The following is a 21,278-nucleotide window of genomic DNA, read 5'->3' as shown; positions in this document are numbered from 1 at the left end:
GGAATAAGGAAATCCTCTGAAAGGTGAATGGACGCGCATACAGATCTGTACCAATTGAAAACTATTTGATTTTCCCAAATAATTTTGTTGAATCAGTTGAGATTCTACTGCAGACTGTCGACTATGTTGAATCCACTGGCAGTCAGGAATCGAGGATAAGCTTGTTGTCCATGTTTGTGTGCAGAGTGATGTTTGATTCTTGAAGTTTCTTCTTCTTCTTCTTCCTGTAGTCGTTCCTTTTAGGGTTTCCATCGTGTATCATCTTCCTCAATCTCACTCTATCCCAGACATCCTCTTTCACCACATTCATGATGCTCCTCTGAGGAGTTCCCGGTTCCCTCCATCCTGGCAGCTCCATATCCACTGTCCTTAATGTATTCCAGTATATGTGCTATCCCTCCTCTGCACACGTTCAGACCATCTCAGCCTCGCCTCTCCAACTGTGTGTCCAAACTACTCAACCTGAGCTGTCCCTCTGATGAATGCTTCTGTTACATAATTCCAGCTATTGATCGTGCTATGGAAGGAAACAGCAATCCCATTGGCTGTCAGAGCAGAGTATTTGGCAGATGTGAAATGGACCAGAAACACTGGCTATATTTGCAAAAGTAGCAAGAGGTGAAATGCATTTGGTGTAAAAGACCTTCAGAATAAGGAGAAGACCCCGGGAAAGGCAAAGGACACACTGGAGTGATTATGTCTATTAACAAGGCTGGAAAAACGTGTGTCCTCTGGGAAAGCTGGAGGTGTCAGTCAGGCATAAGCAGTAGAAGATGGATCAGGGGTGGGGAATTAACTTTCCCGAGGGGCCACATGAGAAACTGGGATTGTTGTGGAGGATGGCATCAGTAAGCTGCGCTCTCTCCTTATAAGCTTGGAGAAATTGACTGGATGGATATTATTTTTTTGTCAAGCACGCTGATGAGATTCAACCTGAGTGGAGCATTTTACATGAGAGAAATCAGCTTATGTGATGAAGCCATTATTTCTAAATTACCGCTGTGCTGCAGGTTTTTGTAACTCATGTTAAAAGTTCTGAAAGGGAAGTAAGTGGTGCTTGAGATGGGGTGGTTTCAGTAGAGTAGTGCTTCCAAAATCAAAACTTTTATAGAGTCAAGATCTCAAGACAATATCATATAAAATCGCTCTTTTTAGCAACAACATCAGTTGAGCTTAAGCAGATTTATATGCAACCTTTTTATTTATTTACAATGATTGGTCAACAGCTTGAATAAGAACAATTATTTTACAGCATTTTGCATTTTGAAATAAATGTAAGTGCATTTCATCTGTAGTTCTTATAGCCAATCTGAATATGTTGCTAACAGTCTGCAGTCCAGCCACTGCAGCACATATTTCTGCATTCACTTTCCCTCAGAGAGACAAGCTAAGCACTGATTAGGTCATCCCTGGCCTTCAGAACAATATATATAAATAAGAGTTGTAATCTGCTTTTAACCAGAGAGCTGTCTCACTTCAAGCTGAAACCAAATACCAGCGTCTAGACTGGTAGAATCCAAGATAAACCCCTCAGAAATCATCACCAGTCGAATGAAATGTCTAATTCTAGATGATAAATTGTGAATTTGAATAGAATATGAGCCGAGTAAAGAGTGAAAGAAATGGGCTCCTGTGCCTTTAAAAAAGAAGGAACGAGAGAGAGAATGCAGGATAACACCAGGCTGAGGCATCAGGCGGTTTAACATTCAGGATTGTGATTAATCCTGGCGACAGAAGGGTTAAAAGCAGACACTGACTCTGCACAGAGAGAGAGAGTGAGGAGAGCTGGAGGGGGAGAGCGAGCACTCAGTCGGGAGAGTTGCTTTGCATGTTTTGAAATCTCTCTCTCTCGCTCTCTCTCCCTCTCTCCGTCTCTCACACGCTCGGGCCATGTGCGGCCGCCACGTCACGTGCCGCTGCAGAAAGCATCAGAGCGAGAGAGGCAGGAGAGCTGTAGAGGGAGAAAGAGAGAGAAGGGAAGGGAAGGGAGGGGTTGGAGGAGGAAAGAGAGAGGTATGAGGAGAGCGGCGGGAGAGGAAACAGTGAAGATTGCAGAACGAATAAACACTGAGGACAAAGCAAAGCAGAGATGAGGAGCTTTGGAAAGAGAGAGTTTAAGGGCAGCAGATTTATGAAGCAGTGCATGTATGATTTTTAAAAAAGGCTAACGATTCTGTCTTATTACAATGCCCAGATAATGTTTCCTCATCTAGACGATAAGGATTTAGCACTCCAAACAAACCCTTCCATCAAAACGAGTTTGGCTCTGATTCCAAATCCTCTGTTTGTGTGTTCACCAAAGTGCGAATGACCTTTAAAAACACACGACCCCTTTTTTTTTCGGTTGTCCTCTGCTGTGGGTAAAAGCCGCACACACCGGTGACAACCATCCGCCTCCTCTTTCCCCTCAATGAGATGAAGAGGCTAATCACATACTGCACATGCGAGCTTTTCTTAAACAGTGTTATTATTCTTTACTATCTGAGCTCAGGAGGGAGAAGGACCGAGGCACGAGAAAACGTTTTGTTAGTCACGCACCTTTGTTCGCAATCTGCTCTTTTCCATCTGAACATCTGGCTAGCACTGGTTATGTCTGATCTGATCACTTTCATACTGCTAAGTGCCATGTGTCCGGCTCCAGTGTGAACTGGAATGCTGCCGTTTGGTTCGAGTAGTTGTGGCCCAACAAATCGGAAACTTCCAGTGATCCCAGTCGCTGTTGTTGGTGTTCTCCGTGTTTATTTTTACTGAGCTTTGAGGTCCGAACACTTAATGATTTATTATGATGTTCTGATAAAGCTGGACATCGCATGAGAATCACATCAAGCATGTGAAAGAGGCTCAGATCTGACATGGATTGGTACAAATTTGCTTCGGACACGTTGAAACTTCTGCGTAGGCAGACGAGCTCTCTGGATAAATGCACGCTTGCTAGCGCTAAATGAACCATACTATTATATGAACTGCTCATAAATTAGAGCAAATTTGTGCAAGGGAGCAGTTAGAAGTGAGCTAATGTCCTATTTTAGTTAGTCAGACATTGTTATTCTGACATGCACTTTGTCAGGTGACAGCTGCTGTGTGATATAATTTAGTGAAATCAGAAATAGAATAAAAATCCTCGACACTTTTAATGTTTCATAGCAGCAATAAGATTTGTCAATCAGCCGATCACACCAGGGTTACATTGTTCTCAGTCGTGGGTGCTCGAGCGGCTGAATTTACCTTCAAACATTGACCACAAGGCTCCTTTTGAAAGTCTCTTCAGTTTGTTATGGTAGCTTTTCTGCCGAGCAACTACAATGCAGGGATGCCTACTGTGCATACTTCCTCCACGCCAATTAGAAGTCAGTATATTACGAACAATGAAAAGCCCTAGAGAGGACAGTCAGTATCTGCACAGCCACATGGGAAACCTTTTTATTCTCTGCTGTTCTCTATTCTCCTGTCGTCAAAAGAATATCGTGGGTCTCCTCATACAGAGCCGCATGTCCCAGCATTAATATGTTTTGATTTATTTTCTTTGTGGCACAGCTGTACAAAGCACATTTATGTTCACTTCAGTGGATTTGAGTCCTGTTGTAGTTTGCAGAATATTTACGGCGAGCCTTTTTGTGCATGTATCTTTAAAGGAAACTCTGGCACAGAAAACCTCTCTTCATCTCAAGCATGAAGCACGACGGCAGATGCTGTTTTCAATCAACAGCCGCTCTTCAGGGTTACGGGGAACCTGCAAAGTCCCGTGCCACATGGGGGTCTTTCTACATGTCTAGTCGTGTCCTGTGCTCAGTGTGGCATTATCAGATCTGACCATTGGCAGAGCACGAGCAGTGATTTGGAAAGAGAGCAGAAGAGGAGGTCACCGTTATATCCAAACTGCTGTGACATAACTCCCAGCCAGTGTGTTGACAATAGGAACAAGACTCCCGGGGTGTGTCACCTGGACTCAATTGTCTCTGGCATGTGTGTTTAGGTGTGAGTCGCGTTTCTTCGCCCTCATGAACGTGCACGTGGCCGGCTCTGTTTGTTTGCGCGTGCAGCGGCGAGTCCGAGCCTGTCTGGGTGTGTATGTGGGCGTCGGTGCGAGTTCAGAAGTTGACAGTGAAGTGAGACACGGAGATAAAAGCCAGATGCACAAGAATCAGTGAGTGGAGACAAAAATAAGATCTGAATCATGGGACACTCGCAAAAATCGCTCCAAGTTAAAACGCCCTGGTCTGTTTATTTCTTTTACCTGCAATTAATTTATTTTAATTTGTAGTTTTGCAATCTTTTTAAAAAATACAATGAAAACAAAAATTATAAGACTAAAAATTTAAAAAAAATTATAAAAAAAATTCCAAACTATAATTGAAAAAAGTGCATCAAAAATTTCATTAACATTATCATAAAAAACATGCGAGTGTCCAAAGCCTGACGAATTTTAATTTGATAACTACTCAATTCTGACTCTTTAGAAAGTGGAACCAACAAAAAGCGAGAAAAGTTATTTAACTATCAAAACCGATTATTGATTATTGCAGTAATTTACTGATTTAACCTCCAGGACCTGGCGTCCACATATGTGGACATCACGTTTTGGGTTATTTAGACCAAAATACTCAATTTTGCTCTACAAGGGCCTGATATCCACTTACGAGGACATTATACTGCTACTGTTCTATCAAAATTTTAAACAAATATCCTCATATGTGGCTCTTATTTTTCATAAAAACTAAAATAATGTAAAAAAAAAATCTGGTAATTCTTTGTTTTTACATTCATCGGGCCCCAATATACCCAAATATCAAAGAGAAATAAAAATGCATGCTGTGGAAGAGTTCAGGTCTTAGGAGGTTAAAATAAATTCATATGTAGCACAAAATTTATAATTTGGATAAATTAATTCAATTTTAAGCATTGACTTCCATAAACATGGAGGTAACTTCTGGGTCTGTAAACGGAAGCTAAGGGAAGTGCCTTAAGCCTCCGTTATCTCACTTCCTGTGTGACCACAGAAAACTCTGGATGGCTTTTGTTAGCCTCAGTTGCTAGTTTAGCTCTTATTTAATGCAATAAGATGATTATTTTATGAATGATGGTTTCATTTAGCATAAAATAGATGTTTTATGCTAAATAAAAATGTCTTGTAATCAACAAGCTGCTACCCTGTGATCACCTTAGTCCAAGTGAGGATGAAACTGCTCAGCCTGAGGCTTCAACACAGGTCTTTACTAATCAGTGGGTCGCTGTCACCGTCTTTTATATCCAGTCTGTGCTTTTACATAAATGTGAAGTTTTATTTCTCCTTGAACTCTGATTAATATTCAAACTTGTGTTTTAGTAGCCATCGTTTTTGCTATTGTAAATTTATCGACCAGGCAAACACGTCCTATTATTAAAGTAAGTTAGCTGCAGCTTGAGTGAGTGTGTCAAGCAGCCATATCTGTAAATTACGTGAACGATAAACCATGCAGTTAGTTGTATAGATTCCCTGATGTGTTTAACCCAAATGGGCAAAAGTTAAACTTGGCAGCAGACAGCAGCAGCGATGAGGAGTGTGAATAGTTGCGCAGCGTTTACATTGCAGGGAGGGGATCCCGCTTTATGTAACGCACTTCCTCGTCTGTATTGCGTCGCCAGCTAATGCTCTTGAGTTAAAAACAGCTGCTGGCAGAGCTCACAGTTCATGTCCGTGTCATCTGTGACAGAAGCAAACCAAACAGGAAATGAATCGCTGCTCTGCACCTTTATCTCATTACTGCTCCCGACTGGAGGAACACACTTGCTGTATCTCATCGTTTGTTTCCACTACTGCTTTTACATCTGCTACCACACCTTTTACTGGGTGGACTCGATTGTTATCATAACTTGCTGAGTGAAAAGAAAGGAGCAGAAGAACATGTCGTTCCTGTACAAACATTAAAGTTAAACCAAGCAGAAACAGGACGCATCACAAGACGAACGCTAACATTAAATGAGACCACCAACCATCTAACTGCACCGTCGATGTGGAGTTTAGTGGCTGAGTGTTGTTTGTGATAAATGTCTTTCACTGGTGTATCTGCTCTGAATTATTGAAGTTGTTTTTCATAACTGATGTGAAAAACAGCTGGTGTGCAATAACAGGAAAGGTTCATCTGATATAGTAACAAAAACGAACAAATAGAGGTTACAGTAAAACTAGTAAACCCTATCATAACTGTGCGTGCGAACGTGAGTCTTTCACTCAAAAAAACTCCTAAAAAACAACAACAACAAACCAAATAAGAGAGAAAGCATCAGCGTTTTATTACTGCCTGTGGAAATCGTGTACATCACTCCTCTGTGTTTGCTGCAGCTAAGTGGCCATCTCTGTATGTTTGCAGACTTTTCTACTGCTTGGTTTCTATATATAATTCTCTGCTGAGGCTGGTTCCCTCTTATCTGTGTACATACAGTGTATGTGTAGCAAATATAACCAGTCTGGCCTATGCCATCACAATATTTTACAAATATTTGTCCCCAAAGTCAGAACAGAATAAGAGAAAAAGGCTCATAAATATGCTGCTGGGGTAATCTACAGAAGAGACGGAAACGGTCAAAAGTGGCTGTTAAGGAGGGACTTAAATCAGGTTTAAAGGGTTGGGAAAATAGTTCCAATGCTCAATGTCACTGCTATGAATTCATTTGAAACTGTGACTTTATTTTTATCTCCCTGCACAAGGTCTGCATGTTGTGTTCACTTGCCTGTACCTTGTGATGTTCACACACTCTGCAAAGATTCAGCGCTTGCTCTCAGGGGATTTTCTCACTGTTGGGGATTTTTTGGTGATATTCTACGGTCTTTACCTTGAAATATAAAGCGCCTTGTTGCGTTGTTGTTGTTGTGAGTTGATGGTATAAAAATCTAGTTTAATCAAATTGAAAAGAGAAGTATAAATTAAGCTTTGCACCTAACAGCCAGTCTGATGAAGAGGAGTGCAACCGATAGCCGGAGTCAAGTTACAGTAACATAGTCTCTGAACTTAGCAAGAAGTTCTACAGTTTCACTCCGAGCCCTCTGCAGTTTTTCCTCTCTCTGTGTATAGGCAGAGTTTAACTAGCAGCACTGGCCGCCCTCGGACAGTGTTGGAGAGCTCCTCCTCTGGTTCTGATGGTCGGTTGCATCAGTAGAGTCCCAGCTGATGTGTTTTGCGACACAGCATGAGGCAAATTTTTGACTAAAGTTGAAATATTTTGACTCGTATTAACATGAATTTGCATCACATGGCGTGAATTTGCCGCATTGCATGTAAGCAACATGACCGTGTTGGTAATTAAGCTAATATATCCTGCGTCATTTGCATTTAGCCTGTTCTATTGTGCAGTTTGAGACACACAGAGAAGAGAGGGCGACTGGGTTGCAACAATAAAATGCCATGTAGGCTCACTTCGGTGGTGGGAAAACCAACAATAACGACTACAAAAAGAAATCTTTAGCAATGTGTCTTTGTCATATAAAGCTAAAAGTAACAGCTAAAGCAAAATCTGTGCACAGGACACATGAGAGTCAGAGTTAGCAGAGCTTGTAATTGCAGTTTAACTCCAGTGCCGTATTTCACTGTAATGAAAACTCGCCGAGGATGAAAAACCGATGAAAGCGTACACAAAAATCGACTCAATTACAGTGATTGCAATAGATGTTAATTGTTACCTCCATCCTTGTATAATTAGCATAATTACTATTCTCCTGGTAATTGCTTTGTTTCCCTTTATTACACAAGAAGCTGCTGAAACAGGAGAAGATTGAAAGGGGAAAAGTTCTGCGTCAGAAAGCAGAAGGTGCCGCCGCCACTGTTGATGACGCGTGCACGAGGAGGATTTTGTGCCGTACTAACAGATTTTGTTCCTAGCTTTCCTACATTTCCCAAAATGCCTCTTCCACACAGAGTTTGTTGCATTCCACTTTACGTGTAGGTGGACCCGGTGAAAGTAAAGTTAGATCAAACAAGAGATTAGTCAAGAGGAAGCGTTGCTCACCTGACTCTCAAACCTCAACCTGTCTATTTTCTGCTGCCGTGGGCGTCTCTGCCCACGACAGCTGATTCCTCCCGGTACGATTTCTGAACATCCAAGCAGCTCAAGGACAGAATCTAAAACACTTTTCCTCATTTTTTTAAAAATCATTGATTCATGTTCCGCTATGAAAATTCTGTTTGACTGTGAAAATAAAAAAACCCATCTTAGCTGTCTTAGAAGAGGGCCAAAATGTTTTTGATGTTTTTAAAGTTAAAATACATCACCAGATTCATCAGTATGCCTCGGTACGCTCCATCCGAGGATCGGCTCTTCACGTCCTGAGGCGATTCCTGTGATGGAGATTTCACACGATGGAGAAGCTGTTTTAAAACGAGGCATTTTTCTTGATTTGACGACAACATGAATAAGAAATGAAAGGGCTAATCTTAAACCTTGAATTTCATGAAATGGGACCTTCAGAGACCTTGAAAAGTCTTGACTGTGTCGGAGTTAATGTACTAACTTTCTTGTTGGTGCTCAGGTAGAAACGTCGGATTTAAACGTGATATTTGTGGAGTTTTAGCAAATCTTTTGGGTACAACTTGCTTCAATCCAAAACCACTTCAGTTGAACTCCTAGCCCGGAGTCGGAGGATGACAGATTGACAGGCAGTGACATGCGGAGAGAGGAAAACGCATAATCTCAGCGAAATTAATGAAAGCAGAGAGGGAATCCGCGAGTCAGTGGCTGCTTCCTCCAAATGGCTCCCGCTCTCAGACAGGAAATGAAGCCAGACGAATCCTCGCTTGGCGAGTGTTTACCCAGCAGCAGCGGGAGTCGTGTTCTTGGAGCAGTTTCAACTTTTTGCCCAAAATGGTTGTTATTAGGACGGGGCTTTGGGCAGACTTATCCAGGATCAGCTCCGTCCAGCTGCCAGAGACACAGATCAAGCCAACAGCAGTTTATTTGATGGTCTCACTGCTTCCTGGGCAAACAGATGGATCAGAGGATAGAAGGGATTGGAATATACAGTATGGTGCAGTGCATTTAGAAATGATGAGGGTTTGCAACCGTGCATGAAGGACCGTACAGCTTATAGCGACGGGATGTTTTCACTGTAATTCAAATCTTTTCTGTATTTTAATATTTTATTGGGCATTTTATTGGGCAAAAAATGCAAATAGAAAAATAATTATCATTTTTTTTAATGCCATTTCCTGTGGCCAAACTGCAAATAAGAAAATATGAGTTTGGTGTAGCACGGAGACCCTCACAGCAAGAAGGTCCTGGGTTCGACTCCAATCCTAAATTGGATATTTGGAGAAAACAGTTGGACATAAAGAATGTGCTTTGTCAAAATAATGAACAGTAAGGTCTATGCAGAGCAAATCACCACGTTAAAACCACACTCCTTTTGTAGGTGTTTGTTGACCTGTTGAGGCCCAGGTGTGGCTACTTTTGTCTGGCATCAGATATAGGTAGTGTGGGTCCTTTGGGTCCTTTGGGTGAGGAGCCTCCGTGGATCAGACCTTTTCTCGCTCTTCCTACAGCAGCGGTCTCCAACCTTTTTTGCACCATGGACCGGTTTATGCCCGACAATATTTTCACGAACCGGCCTTTAAGGTGTCGCGGATAAATACAACAAAATAAAACTAGTACCGGTACAGAAAAAAAGAAAATTTATTCATAACACACGTGAAAAGACCCAGGAAAACCGAGTTAGCGATAAAAACGATAACAAAATAACGCTGAAAACTGATAAAAACCCTGAAAACCACACATTTCACACCTGAGCCTCAACTCTCGCGGCCCGGTACCAAACGACTCACGGACCGGTACCGGTCCGAGGCCCGGGGGTTGGGGACCGCTGCCCTACGGTGTTCAGTTGCAGAGGGATCTGGTTAGTTTGGAGGATTGGTGACACTTTGGGCTCTTTGTTTTGTTGATCCAGCAGTTCCTGAGCAGTTTTGGTGAGTTTGAGTGTGGAAGGATCCACTGTGGATGGTACAAGTCAAAGGAACCAAGTCAAAGGAATGCATTTTAACAATATGATCAGTCCTATTCACTTTACCCGTCATCAGTTTTGTGTTGGGCTCACTGGTTTCGGACAGATATGAACGATGACTCATTGGATCATTTTTAAATCTACGGGTTCCAAATAGAGACAGAAACGCCCCAAATGCTGCTTTGATTGAGAAATCCAATTTGAATATGTTTATGATTCAAGTTTGATTAACAAATCACAAAGAAAGAAGCTTTTGATTTCCAGCGAAGGCCACAGTAGGAGGAAGACTGGGATCTTTACACAGCCACACACTTTGTGCACAGAATTTGTTAGCACGTGTCCCATTTTACTAAAAACAAATATTGTGTTACTATAGCTGTGTTTTCCTCCACAGAGGTGTTACTGTCAACAGATACATTAATAATTACTTATATGGATTCAAAGCTGCATCTTTTATAAGATTCTGTTTGCTTATTCCACGCTTTTTTAACTTTCTTCGTCTACTTTCTAGAGGTGGGAATCACCATACATCCCACGATACGATATTATCACAATACTTAATGCACGATACGATATTATTGCAATTTTTAAAAATATTTTGCGATATTCAGATTCTGTACATAAAGGTAAACTTTATCAATATTCATTTTCTCTAATATCAAAGTCTCACACTCAGTCTTTCTCTCATTTCAGTTTTATTGTTGACAAACTGAACGGTTTGTATTACAGTCTAGTCCAACTTAACTGAATCAACCATCTGGTACAATTATAGCTATTCTGAACTATGCAGTTTATGAAAACTATGCAGCCCCTTCAGCAACTGAAGAATTTGAAAGTAAATTAAAACAAAATATAATTTTACATTAAATAAAAAAGTTTTAAACTTAATTAAAATAAAACATGTCTTAAATTAAAATAAGTAAACTGTCACATTTGGACAGTGAAGGAATGTCAGGATTCTTGCTCAGAAAAAGGATCAACATGCTCTGAAGTCAGAGCACAAAAACCTTTTTTTGTAACAAAATATCGATTTCTGCTGTCCCTGTATCCATACATTATTAGCAAACAAAATATCACGATACTACACAGTATCGATTTTTTTCCCCCACCCCTACTACTTTCTGACCCTCACTTTTACAACTAAAGATGTTTCAACAATGAGAAATTAGTAAACAGTTTAATAACTGTAAGTTTCCATCTGGGTTTTTCCATCCGTTGTTAGGAGATGACAGTGGTGTCATTAGATAACGGCGCAGATATGGGTGAAATTCAAAGTTCGGAGCTTGAGTCGCATTTCGTCTCCTCTGCCAAAGTGTCAAACTCTGCAGGGTGACATGTCGCCTGCCCTCGATTCAGTAAACAAACCACTGGGTCTGTGGGCCCATGTGACTTTTGTATACAAACCTTGGTTTGATTGCTGTTGGGCACTGGAAAACCAAGATAACCAAATACACAAAAAGGTCATCTTTTCCACTCAGAGAATAGCAGCTCTGAAGAATAACAGCTGCAGAGGGCAGAGCATAGTGACGCATGCGTGTCACACCGGACGCTTATGTAAATCCTCTCATTTCAGATAAAACAAAGAAAAAAAAAAGAAGCAAACAAACAACAACTGTGGGATGTTTTGGCAACAAGTTGTGTAAAAGTGGAGGCGAATGTCAGATCGACATCAGCGTGGAGTCACGATTGGATGTAAACAGTCGTAAGACTTTTTTTTTTTTTTAAATCTCCGAGTTCAGCGCAAGTTGAAACCTGAAAAAAGCCACCATTCAGAAAGTTTACATACCCACAGCCTCCCACTCGCCACGCTCAGCGTGTAGTCAAGTGTTTTCAGCTGGATTTTATTGGGAGAACACGGCGTGGCGATTTGACCCTTCGCTTACCTCACGTCCCGCCTCCTGCCTGTCATAAAGCCCGACTTCCCAGAGCCCGTGGAGGATTTGGTTGTGGTATTGTGGCTGACATGCATGAAAACATGAGGGACTGCTCACAGCAGCAGTTTGAGTCGAAAATCAGTGTCAGTCCTGCCGCTCTGACCGACATGTCTTTCCCACGTTTCAAAAAAAAGGAAAGAAATGCTTCAGAAGCACAAAGGCTGCGACAGCTGACGGCTTTTAGAGGTTTTCTGTCATATGACAAAATTATGTCATTCTATTAATGCTAAATCTTCACAATCTCTCCTCATCTCTTCTCTGCTTCATTTGCTCAAGTGTCTGAAATCTTTCCACGGCTGTTTTGGTTGATTTTGGTCACCAGCTTTGAAGTTATTTATAATCTGTGGCGCCGAGCCTGGAGCTCCAAAAAAGCGTCTTACAAATGTCGCCACAGTGGAGGTCTGAGTAGTGGCGGATGATTGCTCAACTAGCATTTTTATGCCTCTATTCCAAGGAAGAAACACTTGCGGGGGGGGGAAAAAATGTGTTTTTTCAATCAGAAACGGGAAAGAAATGAAGCAGCCGGCTGAAAATAGAGCCGCTCTTCTATTATAGTGCTACATTCAGAAATATAGCTGCAGGGAAAAAGCTTCACTGCCACACAGTTTAATATCCGCATCCAGGAATCGCTTCCACAGATTTTGCCCCCTCCCCCACTCTTCCACGCTTCCACTTCCCTACATTTAAATAATTGTGTTCCTTCGTAATTAATTTGAACGCCCTTTTAGTGCTTTGGTAGCTCATGTAAAAGTGGCGTTTGAGTAAAGCCAGCTGGAGTCAACACAGGGGGAAAAAGTCCACTGCAGCATCATCTCTGAATCATCTGCTCTCTTTAAATAGCTTGTTTCTTTCCGTTCTAACCACATTTGTCTAAATGTGTGGCTCAGGCATCATTCTAAATCTTTAGCCAGCACTTGGATGTTCTTTTAAATATCACTGCGAAGGGTTAAAGAAAAAAGCTCCTCTCTCCTGCTCGTCGTAAATCGAGTATGACACGTTCCTGGCTCGATGGTGACACTCGGTGGTGACTTGGCATCACTACGGAGAGACGAGCTGCTTGTTGTCGTCGAAATGTGAAGTCGAATGTGAAGAATTAAGCGCGTTGTTAAAGGTGTAGAAGAAACGGTGATGTGTTCAGGTTTAATGGGGAAAAGCATTTGAATATATCGTCCACTGAGTATGGGATAATCCTCTTTATGCTTATCTCAGTGGGAATCATTCCTGGCTCTCTGCTGCTCTCTGGATAAACGATGAGAGGCAGAGTGTGCAGCACATGTGACTCTGCAGCCAGCGGCCTCTAGAGTCCAACAGCAAACACTAAAGCTGGAGGGGTTTGACCTGAGTGGGATTTAAACACCGAGACAAAAACGTCTCCTCGTGCTTTGCTTTTTCCCAAAACCTTTTTTTTTTATGATCTTGAACATACTTGAATTAGATATTTTCATCGCCTAAAAGAGCTATAAGTGCTTATCTTTGTATATTCAGTCCTACCAGAGGTCCTGTCATGTTTAGCACAACACTGGGCATCAAAACCTCAATTATTGAATTTAAATAAAATGTTATCTTGATGTTATTTGCTTGTAGGCGGAGCTCGCTTCTGTCTCACCTTCAGATTTAGATATTTAGAATTCAGTGACGCCGATTCATTTTTAGCTTATCTAGCCGAAGGACCGATGCATCTGTCCGTCCAATGAAAGAGTCGCTACTCCTCTCAGGGTATCGGTCCAATTTTAGTGAAGCGAGATACATTTGACTTTGATGTGACTGTTCGTGTAAAGCTGCTTCTCAAATGATCAAAAATCTCCAAATTGTGCTCAAGGTCAACATTTGTCCTTGTCACTGGATTTGAACTTTCATTAGTTTGTGCAAAACAGCCCAGAAGGCAAGAAAACAGGCACATTACAATAACCTGTGAACTGTGATGGATCATGATGACGTAATACGTCACTGACATATTGTAAAAATGAGTATTTTTAGATGCATCTGTTTCTTGTTTAGTTATTAAAATGAAGATCATACATAGACTTGCTACCTTTTTGCATGCAGAGTGGTCAGAAATCACCCACAGGCAGAGCTGATAGCGGCATCGGTGTCAATAAAATCTTTTAAATCTAATTATTTTTCATCCCATAAAAACAATAAATTATTAAAATATTCTGAGTTCAGAAAGTTTGATCTACACTATAAGTCAAAGTTTGCAGAAGTCAGTGCAGTTCAGATGGATAAAAGCTGAATATAAGACAAAACAAACGATATTAAAACAAAACCAAAAATATACAATAATAAGCTCTTTAAAATAAATTCAAAGGACATAACATCAAATAAATGACAGTGAAATATCAGCTCTACAGGTAGAAAAGAAGTAGAGTGAAATAAATTGAGAACAATCAGAGCGTACTGGAAATAATAAACTAAAAACACATCAATAAATAAAATAAATGTATAAGGATAATAAAAACATAAAATAAAATAAAAGGTACCATCATCCAAAATGTCAGTAAATAAATATAAAACAATAAAAAACGCTGGTTAAAAACAGTTTAAAGTTGAAATGTCTGTCTCCTGGTGTTTCATAGGGCAGTCAGGCTGTATTCACAGTGAAGTCATGTTTGTACATCAGCTAAATCTAATACATTTCACTGTAAGTGTGTAAATGAATCTAAATGTAATTACATTGTTACTCCTTTAAATATAATACAATTTAACAGAGTGTTTTTCCAGGGTCCTGATTGGTGACGATTGTTTCATGTCGTTATCTTCAGTTCGCATCTCTGTGCCGTGCGACCATCCTCGGTCAGGGCAGATGGGCTCTAATCTGCAGATAAAACTAGATGCTGATGATTGGACAGCTAAACGAGTAATTAAGCTGCTGATTTTGGACTGTGGTGCAGATTATTGTTCACTGGAAAGACAATTAACAAGCGCTCGTATTCTTTCTCTCTGCTCCCTTCTTTTTTAGTTTATTCGCACAAGTGTCGCATATTGCCAACATAAAAAATGTAATTAAACTTATGACTTTTAGTTATGTAATAAGATCTAATATAAATATCTGAGACACAAAAAAGCATCTCTGAAGAACTCAAATAATCTGCTTCATCTGGATGTTTACAGTGTGATAAACGCTACCGTGAAAACATCATCAGTGCTCATGTCACGTTTGTGTATCTGCGTCCTGTCCACACTTTAACGTGGCGAGAACAGCCTGCAGGCTAATGTCACAGTCCGCTGTCAGTAGCTGTTTAATGATCCTGGTGTTGTGACTCATCTTTAATCTCAGTGTGCGACCCTCTGTTTTATATGTTGCACACAAAAAAAGTGATTTTCAGTTTTCCGGGCACGAGCAAATTTACATGTGAGAAAGAGTTCTGGTGGCAAATGTTGTACTTTAATTCTCATGAATATTTATGATGATTAAGACAATTTTTAAGGGATGCCAGAATATAGCTGACGTTACTGAAACTTGATTTATTTTGTAAGGAACCCTGTGGATTCATGTATATTATATATAACATGTTCCTGCAACTAGAAGCTCACTAACTCACTAATCTGTCCAGGTCCACTGCTCATCCTCTGTGATGGGCTTCAGCTGATAACTGGCAGATTGATTACAGATGGGTATCTTAGCTGACGAGCTAATCATTTGATCTGAGATAACCAACATTTTCTTTCTTCCAGGTGGTCAGGCAGTGCCTCAGGACCAGTCACCCCCCTCTACCTGCCCTCCGGGGCCCCCTGGACCTCCAGCCGGCACCAACGGCAGCAGCGACATCATGGTGAACTTTGACCCTGACCCGGCGGACCTAGCGTTGTCCAGCGTGCCAGGCCAGGAAGCGTTTGACCCACGGCGGCACCGCTTCACCGAGGACGAGCTGAAACCTCAGCCGATGATCAAGAAGGCCCGCAAGATGCTGGTTCCTGACGAGCAGAAGGTACTACATCTCCCACAATCCTTTTGTTTCCTTTACGTCCAAATTGACTGCAGGGAAGGATTTTTAAAGCTGTTTGGGGAAAGAAAATGCTCAGCTGCTTGCTGTGTTTCTAATTTAATGGCTAGTAAAATTAAAATATATCCATAATGGACCAGTTTCCTGTCTTTTTAAAAATCTACTTGCAATTTCAAAATTATTTTTGCAGCACAAGAATATTCAAAAATAGAGTTTGGGACAAATTATTTTATAAGATGAAATGAGTAAAATCAAATTAAATACTTACAATAAAATAAAACAAAATAAAAATAAGCCCCACTAGTAAATCTCAGGTGTTGTAAAGGTACCTAAAGATAAAACCTGCATAAAGATTCACATATAGCTCAGCAGAAGGTCACATTTTCCTTAAATAGAAGCCACGTTGTTTCATTTTAAACTCTAAACTTCATCATAACAAAAGGCCACGGCTCTGACAGCTCCTGTGCGGAGTGGAAAAAAAAACCGAAGGGAGCGTGACGCCCACTGGTATTGATGCCTCCTGACGGGAATCCTGAAATATTTTGTACTCAGCTCATTGCACACTAGGAAAGTCTCTGATCAATGGCTCGTGCTTTCATAGTTCAGTGCGGAGCAGCTGCAGCTCCCGAGGCGTTTATAATTTATGGAGAGATGGAGGCGCTCACCTTGCTCCGTTCAGCCGTTGCCGCTTTTATAAATCATATATAGGAAGGTTGGAAAAATGATCTCCGGCCAAAGTTAAAGATGAAGTTGAGAACGGCTTCTCATAAACGAGCTTTAATATTCCGCTCTACGGTTAAGATTTATCTGCTCTCATGAGCAGGAAAGTCCGGCTTGGATTAAAAGTTATGAAATAATCCAGGATCTAATTAGTGTTTATATTTACACAAATCAGAAAGCAAAAATATTCCCAAGATCTCTTTAAAAATGTTGCAGAGGGATACAATAATAGCTGTGTTTAATTGTGGAACGATGCTAACTTTAACCAGATGTTAAAGATCCTTATTAAAGCTCTCCATGAAGGCAGTGAAGCATGTGGGCTTGCTTCCCGGCATAAATCTTCCAGATAGATATCTCTACAAGGTTGTACTCTCAGATTGACCCCCTATTTTGCTCTATGGGTCCCAAAGTTTAACACAACATCAGGGCCGCTTCCAGTCTTCTTCTTGCGAGACTTTCGTTGGCCATCAAATTCCTTTCCTGGCAAAAAATCCCCAAAGTAACGTTGCAGGCTTTCGTGGGACCGGAGGTCATGTCCGCGGCGTATTTATTCATTCGGCTGAGGCGCTCAGCAGGTCAGAGGCTAGCTGCATTAGGAATGACATGCCTCATAAAAAGTTATTGATAATATTTTCACAAGCACTTACTGGTGTTTTCCGTCAAACTGATTCCTTTTGTAGTCGTTGCAAGATGAATGTTATTGGTCTTTTGTGTATGCAGATCAGTAGATTGCTAGAAGGCTTTGATGTCTATGCGTCTATGTGTGAAAAGGTGTTTTAATATAAGAAATTAAGAGTTAGAGTAGCTTATTTTACACCGTGACCTGCAGCCAATAAAAAGCACAGAAAAGCTGTTGTTGGTAATTCTAACTGCAGTTTAAAGGAGGATTTCATATATTAAAGCACAGCTATCCTAAACTACTTTCTTCACTCTGTAAATCTGTTTAATGAATGTTCATCTTCTCTAAGCTGCCATAGCAAACATTTACAGCTGAGAAGCAGTAAATGTTAACCTCTGAAACATTTTAATTTATCTAGTGCAGCTACAAGCTTTAGGATAAGAAGTATAGCACTTTTAGTGTGTTTGGGATGTTTTATGCTTTTGAATCCAACCACAGTCGTGCTGCTCATAAATGAGTGTCATCATGGTGACGTTATAAAAATGGCAGTCGTAGTTTTGTTATTCTGTACCTGTGAGTATTCAGCTGTTTCCACCTTTCCTCCTTCCTTTCTCCCATTTTTGCCACCCTCATCAAATGACTGAACCTTCTCATCCCACTCTTTCCTCTTCTTTTGTTTTTTTTTCTTCTTCTTCTTCTCTCCTCCCTCCACCTTCCTCCCCACACACCCCAACATACCACACCGCCGCCGCCGACAGGATGAGAAGTACTGGAGCCGGCGAGTGAAAAACAACGAGGCGGCGAAGCGCTCGCGGGACGCCCGGCGACTGAAGGAGAACCAGATCTCAGTGCGCGCGGCCTTCCTAGAGCGAGAGAACGCCGCCCTTCGCCAGGAGGTGGCCGACATGAGGAAAGAGCTGGGCCGCTGCAGGAACATCATCAACAAGTACGAGAGCCGGCACGGAGACTTGTGAGGAGACGGACGGAGGCGGAAAGGGCGGGAGGGGCATCGGAGACGAGACAAGGGTACAAGGCAACCCAGCAACAGCAGCACTTTAGTTGAAGTGGCGAGTCGGGGGTGGGGGGAGGCTGACGTAGATCTGCAGTAAGCACCGTGCGACACCGGGCGCAAACGCCACAAGCGTCTTTTAGCGCGCGCGCTGTGCTTCAGGATGTCATGACAGGAAAGCACAGCGCCGCCACAGTTTATTTTCCGAGTTTGACTCTGTAGATGCTGCTTTGCTGAATCCACACACCGTACTGTATCACCACCTCGTGACACCTCGGCAGCTTTACCCTTGGTGCTGTGCTTACGCCCGGTGCCGCATGGCGTTTTTGCAGGTAGTGCGTTTCCATCCGCCGCTCTGGCCAGTTCAAACAGGGTGTTGAATTCACAATATGCCAGTGAAATCTCACTTTTTAAGCTCAAGGCATGGACACAAGCCAGAAGAGGTCAGATGTGTAATTTTTTTGTTTTCTATGAATAGGAAAAAAAAGAAAACATGTATATTTTTGAACTGGGCAGGAAAGCAAGACTAGTCCAGCAAAGAGGAGGACGGGGGGGAGGAAGAAGAGCAGGGCTTTCGTCAATAACGCAAAGAGATTTTGACATAGGATTATTGTATATTTTTCTATTAGCAGAGGTATTTAGGAGGAGGATTTTGGAGATAATCTTTTGTATATTTTATATATGGGGCGGGAGGGGCTGTTAGCTGGACAGTCACGGGGCCACATAAAGCGCTTTTCCTCCCAGCTGTTTATTGCTAAACAACAAATAATCTATTTTCAAATTTACAGAGCTGGTTAGTCAGAGGAAGAGGTGTAACAGAGAATGTATCACGGTCGAATCAGGTATTTCACACAGCGTGAGGCAAGGCGAGGTATTTTAGACTGTTTTCGGCGCTGAAAGGGGGGAGGAGGACGAGGGTGGGCGGAGGCAGGAAGAAGGCGAAACAACAAAAAAATTGTATAGTTTAAAGAAAATCTTTGTGTTTGTTTGTTTTCTCTGTGAGCTCGTTCAAGCACTTGAGTTTTTATCTTCTATTTGATTCCGTGACATAAATCGAGGAGCTTTTATTTTTTATTTTTTTGAAGCTGAAGGAGGAAATAATCATTAGCCATCCGAACAGCTGGATGTGAGCAGATGTGCGAGGATAAGGAAAAGGAGAGATTTTCGCTGGCGGGTTTTGCGTTTTATTTCGGTGAATGTGTCTTGCTCACATGTAAACGCACACACACACACTGACACACACTTTTAACCATCGCGCAACATGATTGCTTTCGGTTTCTTTACTCATCGATCATGTCTAGGTGCAAAAATCGAATACTAACTGGTTTAAGGTGGATCTGCCCAGATCGAACAGTGACTGAAACCTTCAGCCACACACACACACACACACACACACGCACAGTCCTCACCAAGGTTTTAACCCTTATTGTTGTTGTTGTTGATGTTGTTAAGGACTTTTATGGTGCTGATCTAATCTGATCCTCGACCTGACACACACACACACAAGTTATAGTCAGACACATCTTCTCAAACACAGTACTGAACTGCCTATACCCTTTCTTTGTCTTTATTCCTTATTCTTTATTTTTTCTCTCTTTTTGTTGCATATTGTATTGATGAATCATATATTTAGATTTTCACACACATACTTGTCTATACCTCTCCTTCAAACTTTACCCAATGAGAAAGAGAAATGCACCCTACTGCTACTGTACCATACAACTGTACTATTGACTATTAAACTATTCTCTCACTAGATATATATGTGTATATGATATATGCTTGAATTATGTGATTATAGTTGTAATATACATAATTGAATATATTTCAGAGAAAACCCATTGGAATCATTTTGTCAGTTTTTTCTCAGGTGTTGTCTGAGGTATTAAATATGCATATTGAAAAAATAAGAAACACTAAAAAAAAATCTTTGATCCGATCACAGGATTTGTGGATTGGTTTGTTATTATTATTTTTATTTTTTTTGGTTGTATTTTACGTTTCCTGTATGAATTTATTGTTATGATTCCGTTTTAGCCCGTTTTTGTTACTAAGTCACCAGCATGGGATAGAAACTCCACAGACTAACTGTAGTTGGCTAAGCCTCGCTCCCCCCCAGTTGCTGTTGCTACGCCTGTCACACTTTGCATTCTACAGTAAAGTTTAACCGAGGGGGTTTTGCATATGAGAGGTCCATAACTATAAGTGGTAGAAACTCCAGTCCAATCCAAAAAGAACTGCTTCAAAAGGTTGGTGACTACCACCAAAATAGGGTTAAAAACACTATTTTTCCTCCACAGTAATAGACGGTATAAAAGAGTAACGTAGCTACTCAGATATCATCAATATATACTGTTGTGTGAAGCCTCCTGATGAGTGTTTTCGCCATCTTGGTGCTTTGTAACCAGGTGTGATGACGTGATGCCGATCACAGTCTAAAACTGCCCGTCAGTCACAAGCCAGTAGCCAATGAGTGTGCCCCATGTAGTCATTTCAAAAACACATTGTGATTAAAATTAACAGAATTAAAAAAAAACATTTTATTCTCCATAACTGAGTGGAAAACTTTAGAGAGATGTTTTCCTGTAGACTTTAATCGGACCAAAGCTATTGCCATCTAGTGGCCTTTAGATAGAATGCAGGATTTTAGATAATTCTGCATTAGCTTACTTTTTCCAACATGGAAGCTACGTCCGTCTTATATAATGTCTATGCACACAGATAAAGAAGTTCTGAAACTGTGTTTCGATTGCCATTTAATTAAATGTAATGCATTTTTGAACGCCATGTTTCCTCCCTGTAAAATTAAAGCAGAAAAACGTAAATTCTGGGAGATTTATTAGCTGTAGCTAATATCAACCTAGCTAACAGCTTATTAAAACGAAGCTGAAATGAAGCCATCACCTTAAAAATAGACAACAGCACCGAGTAATTAACTTGAATTAAAATGTTTTTCCTTCTTTATGAGCTAAATGCCCAGATTAATGATTTTTAGCAGGATTATACTCTGGTTTTATTCCTAAATATTTTTATAGAATTTTATCACCATTTTCTCATCATCTGATGACATCTGATCAGAGTGGGCAGG

At 41.1% G+C, this 21,278-nt stretch overlaps 1 protein-coding gene across 1 annotated transcript in view; it reads left to right on the top strand.

The window, feature by feature from the left end:
• dbpa (D site albumin promoter binding protein a) overlaps positions 1-20,137 on the top strand; it is a 38,285-nt gene extending 18,148 nt beyond the window's left edge. Inside the window, exons 4-5 of the mRNA XM_035913587.2 lie at positions 15,574-15,827; positions 17,940-20,137. Of these exons, the coding sequence (XP_035769480.1) occupies positions 15,574-15,827; positions 17,940-18,155 (470 nt within the window). The 3' untranslated portion in view covers positions 18,156-20,137. The remainder of the gene's footprint in view (positions 1-15,573; positions 15,828-17,939) is intronic.
• The last annotated feature ends 1,141 nt before the right edge of the window (positions 20,138-21,278 follow it).

This window comes from Neolamprologus brichardi, chromosome 22 (assembly GCF_056152115.1).
Source record: "Neolamprologus brichardi isolate AB-2024 chromosome 22, ASM5615211v1, whole genome shotgun sequence".
NCBI classification, from domain to species: domain Eukaryota; kingdom Metazoa; phylum Chordata; class Actinopteri; order Cichliformes; family Cichlidae; genus Neolamprologus; species Neolamprologus brichardi.
Note: the sequence above shows the minus strand (reverse complement) of the source record. Positions and strands in the feature narration are given on the sequence as shown.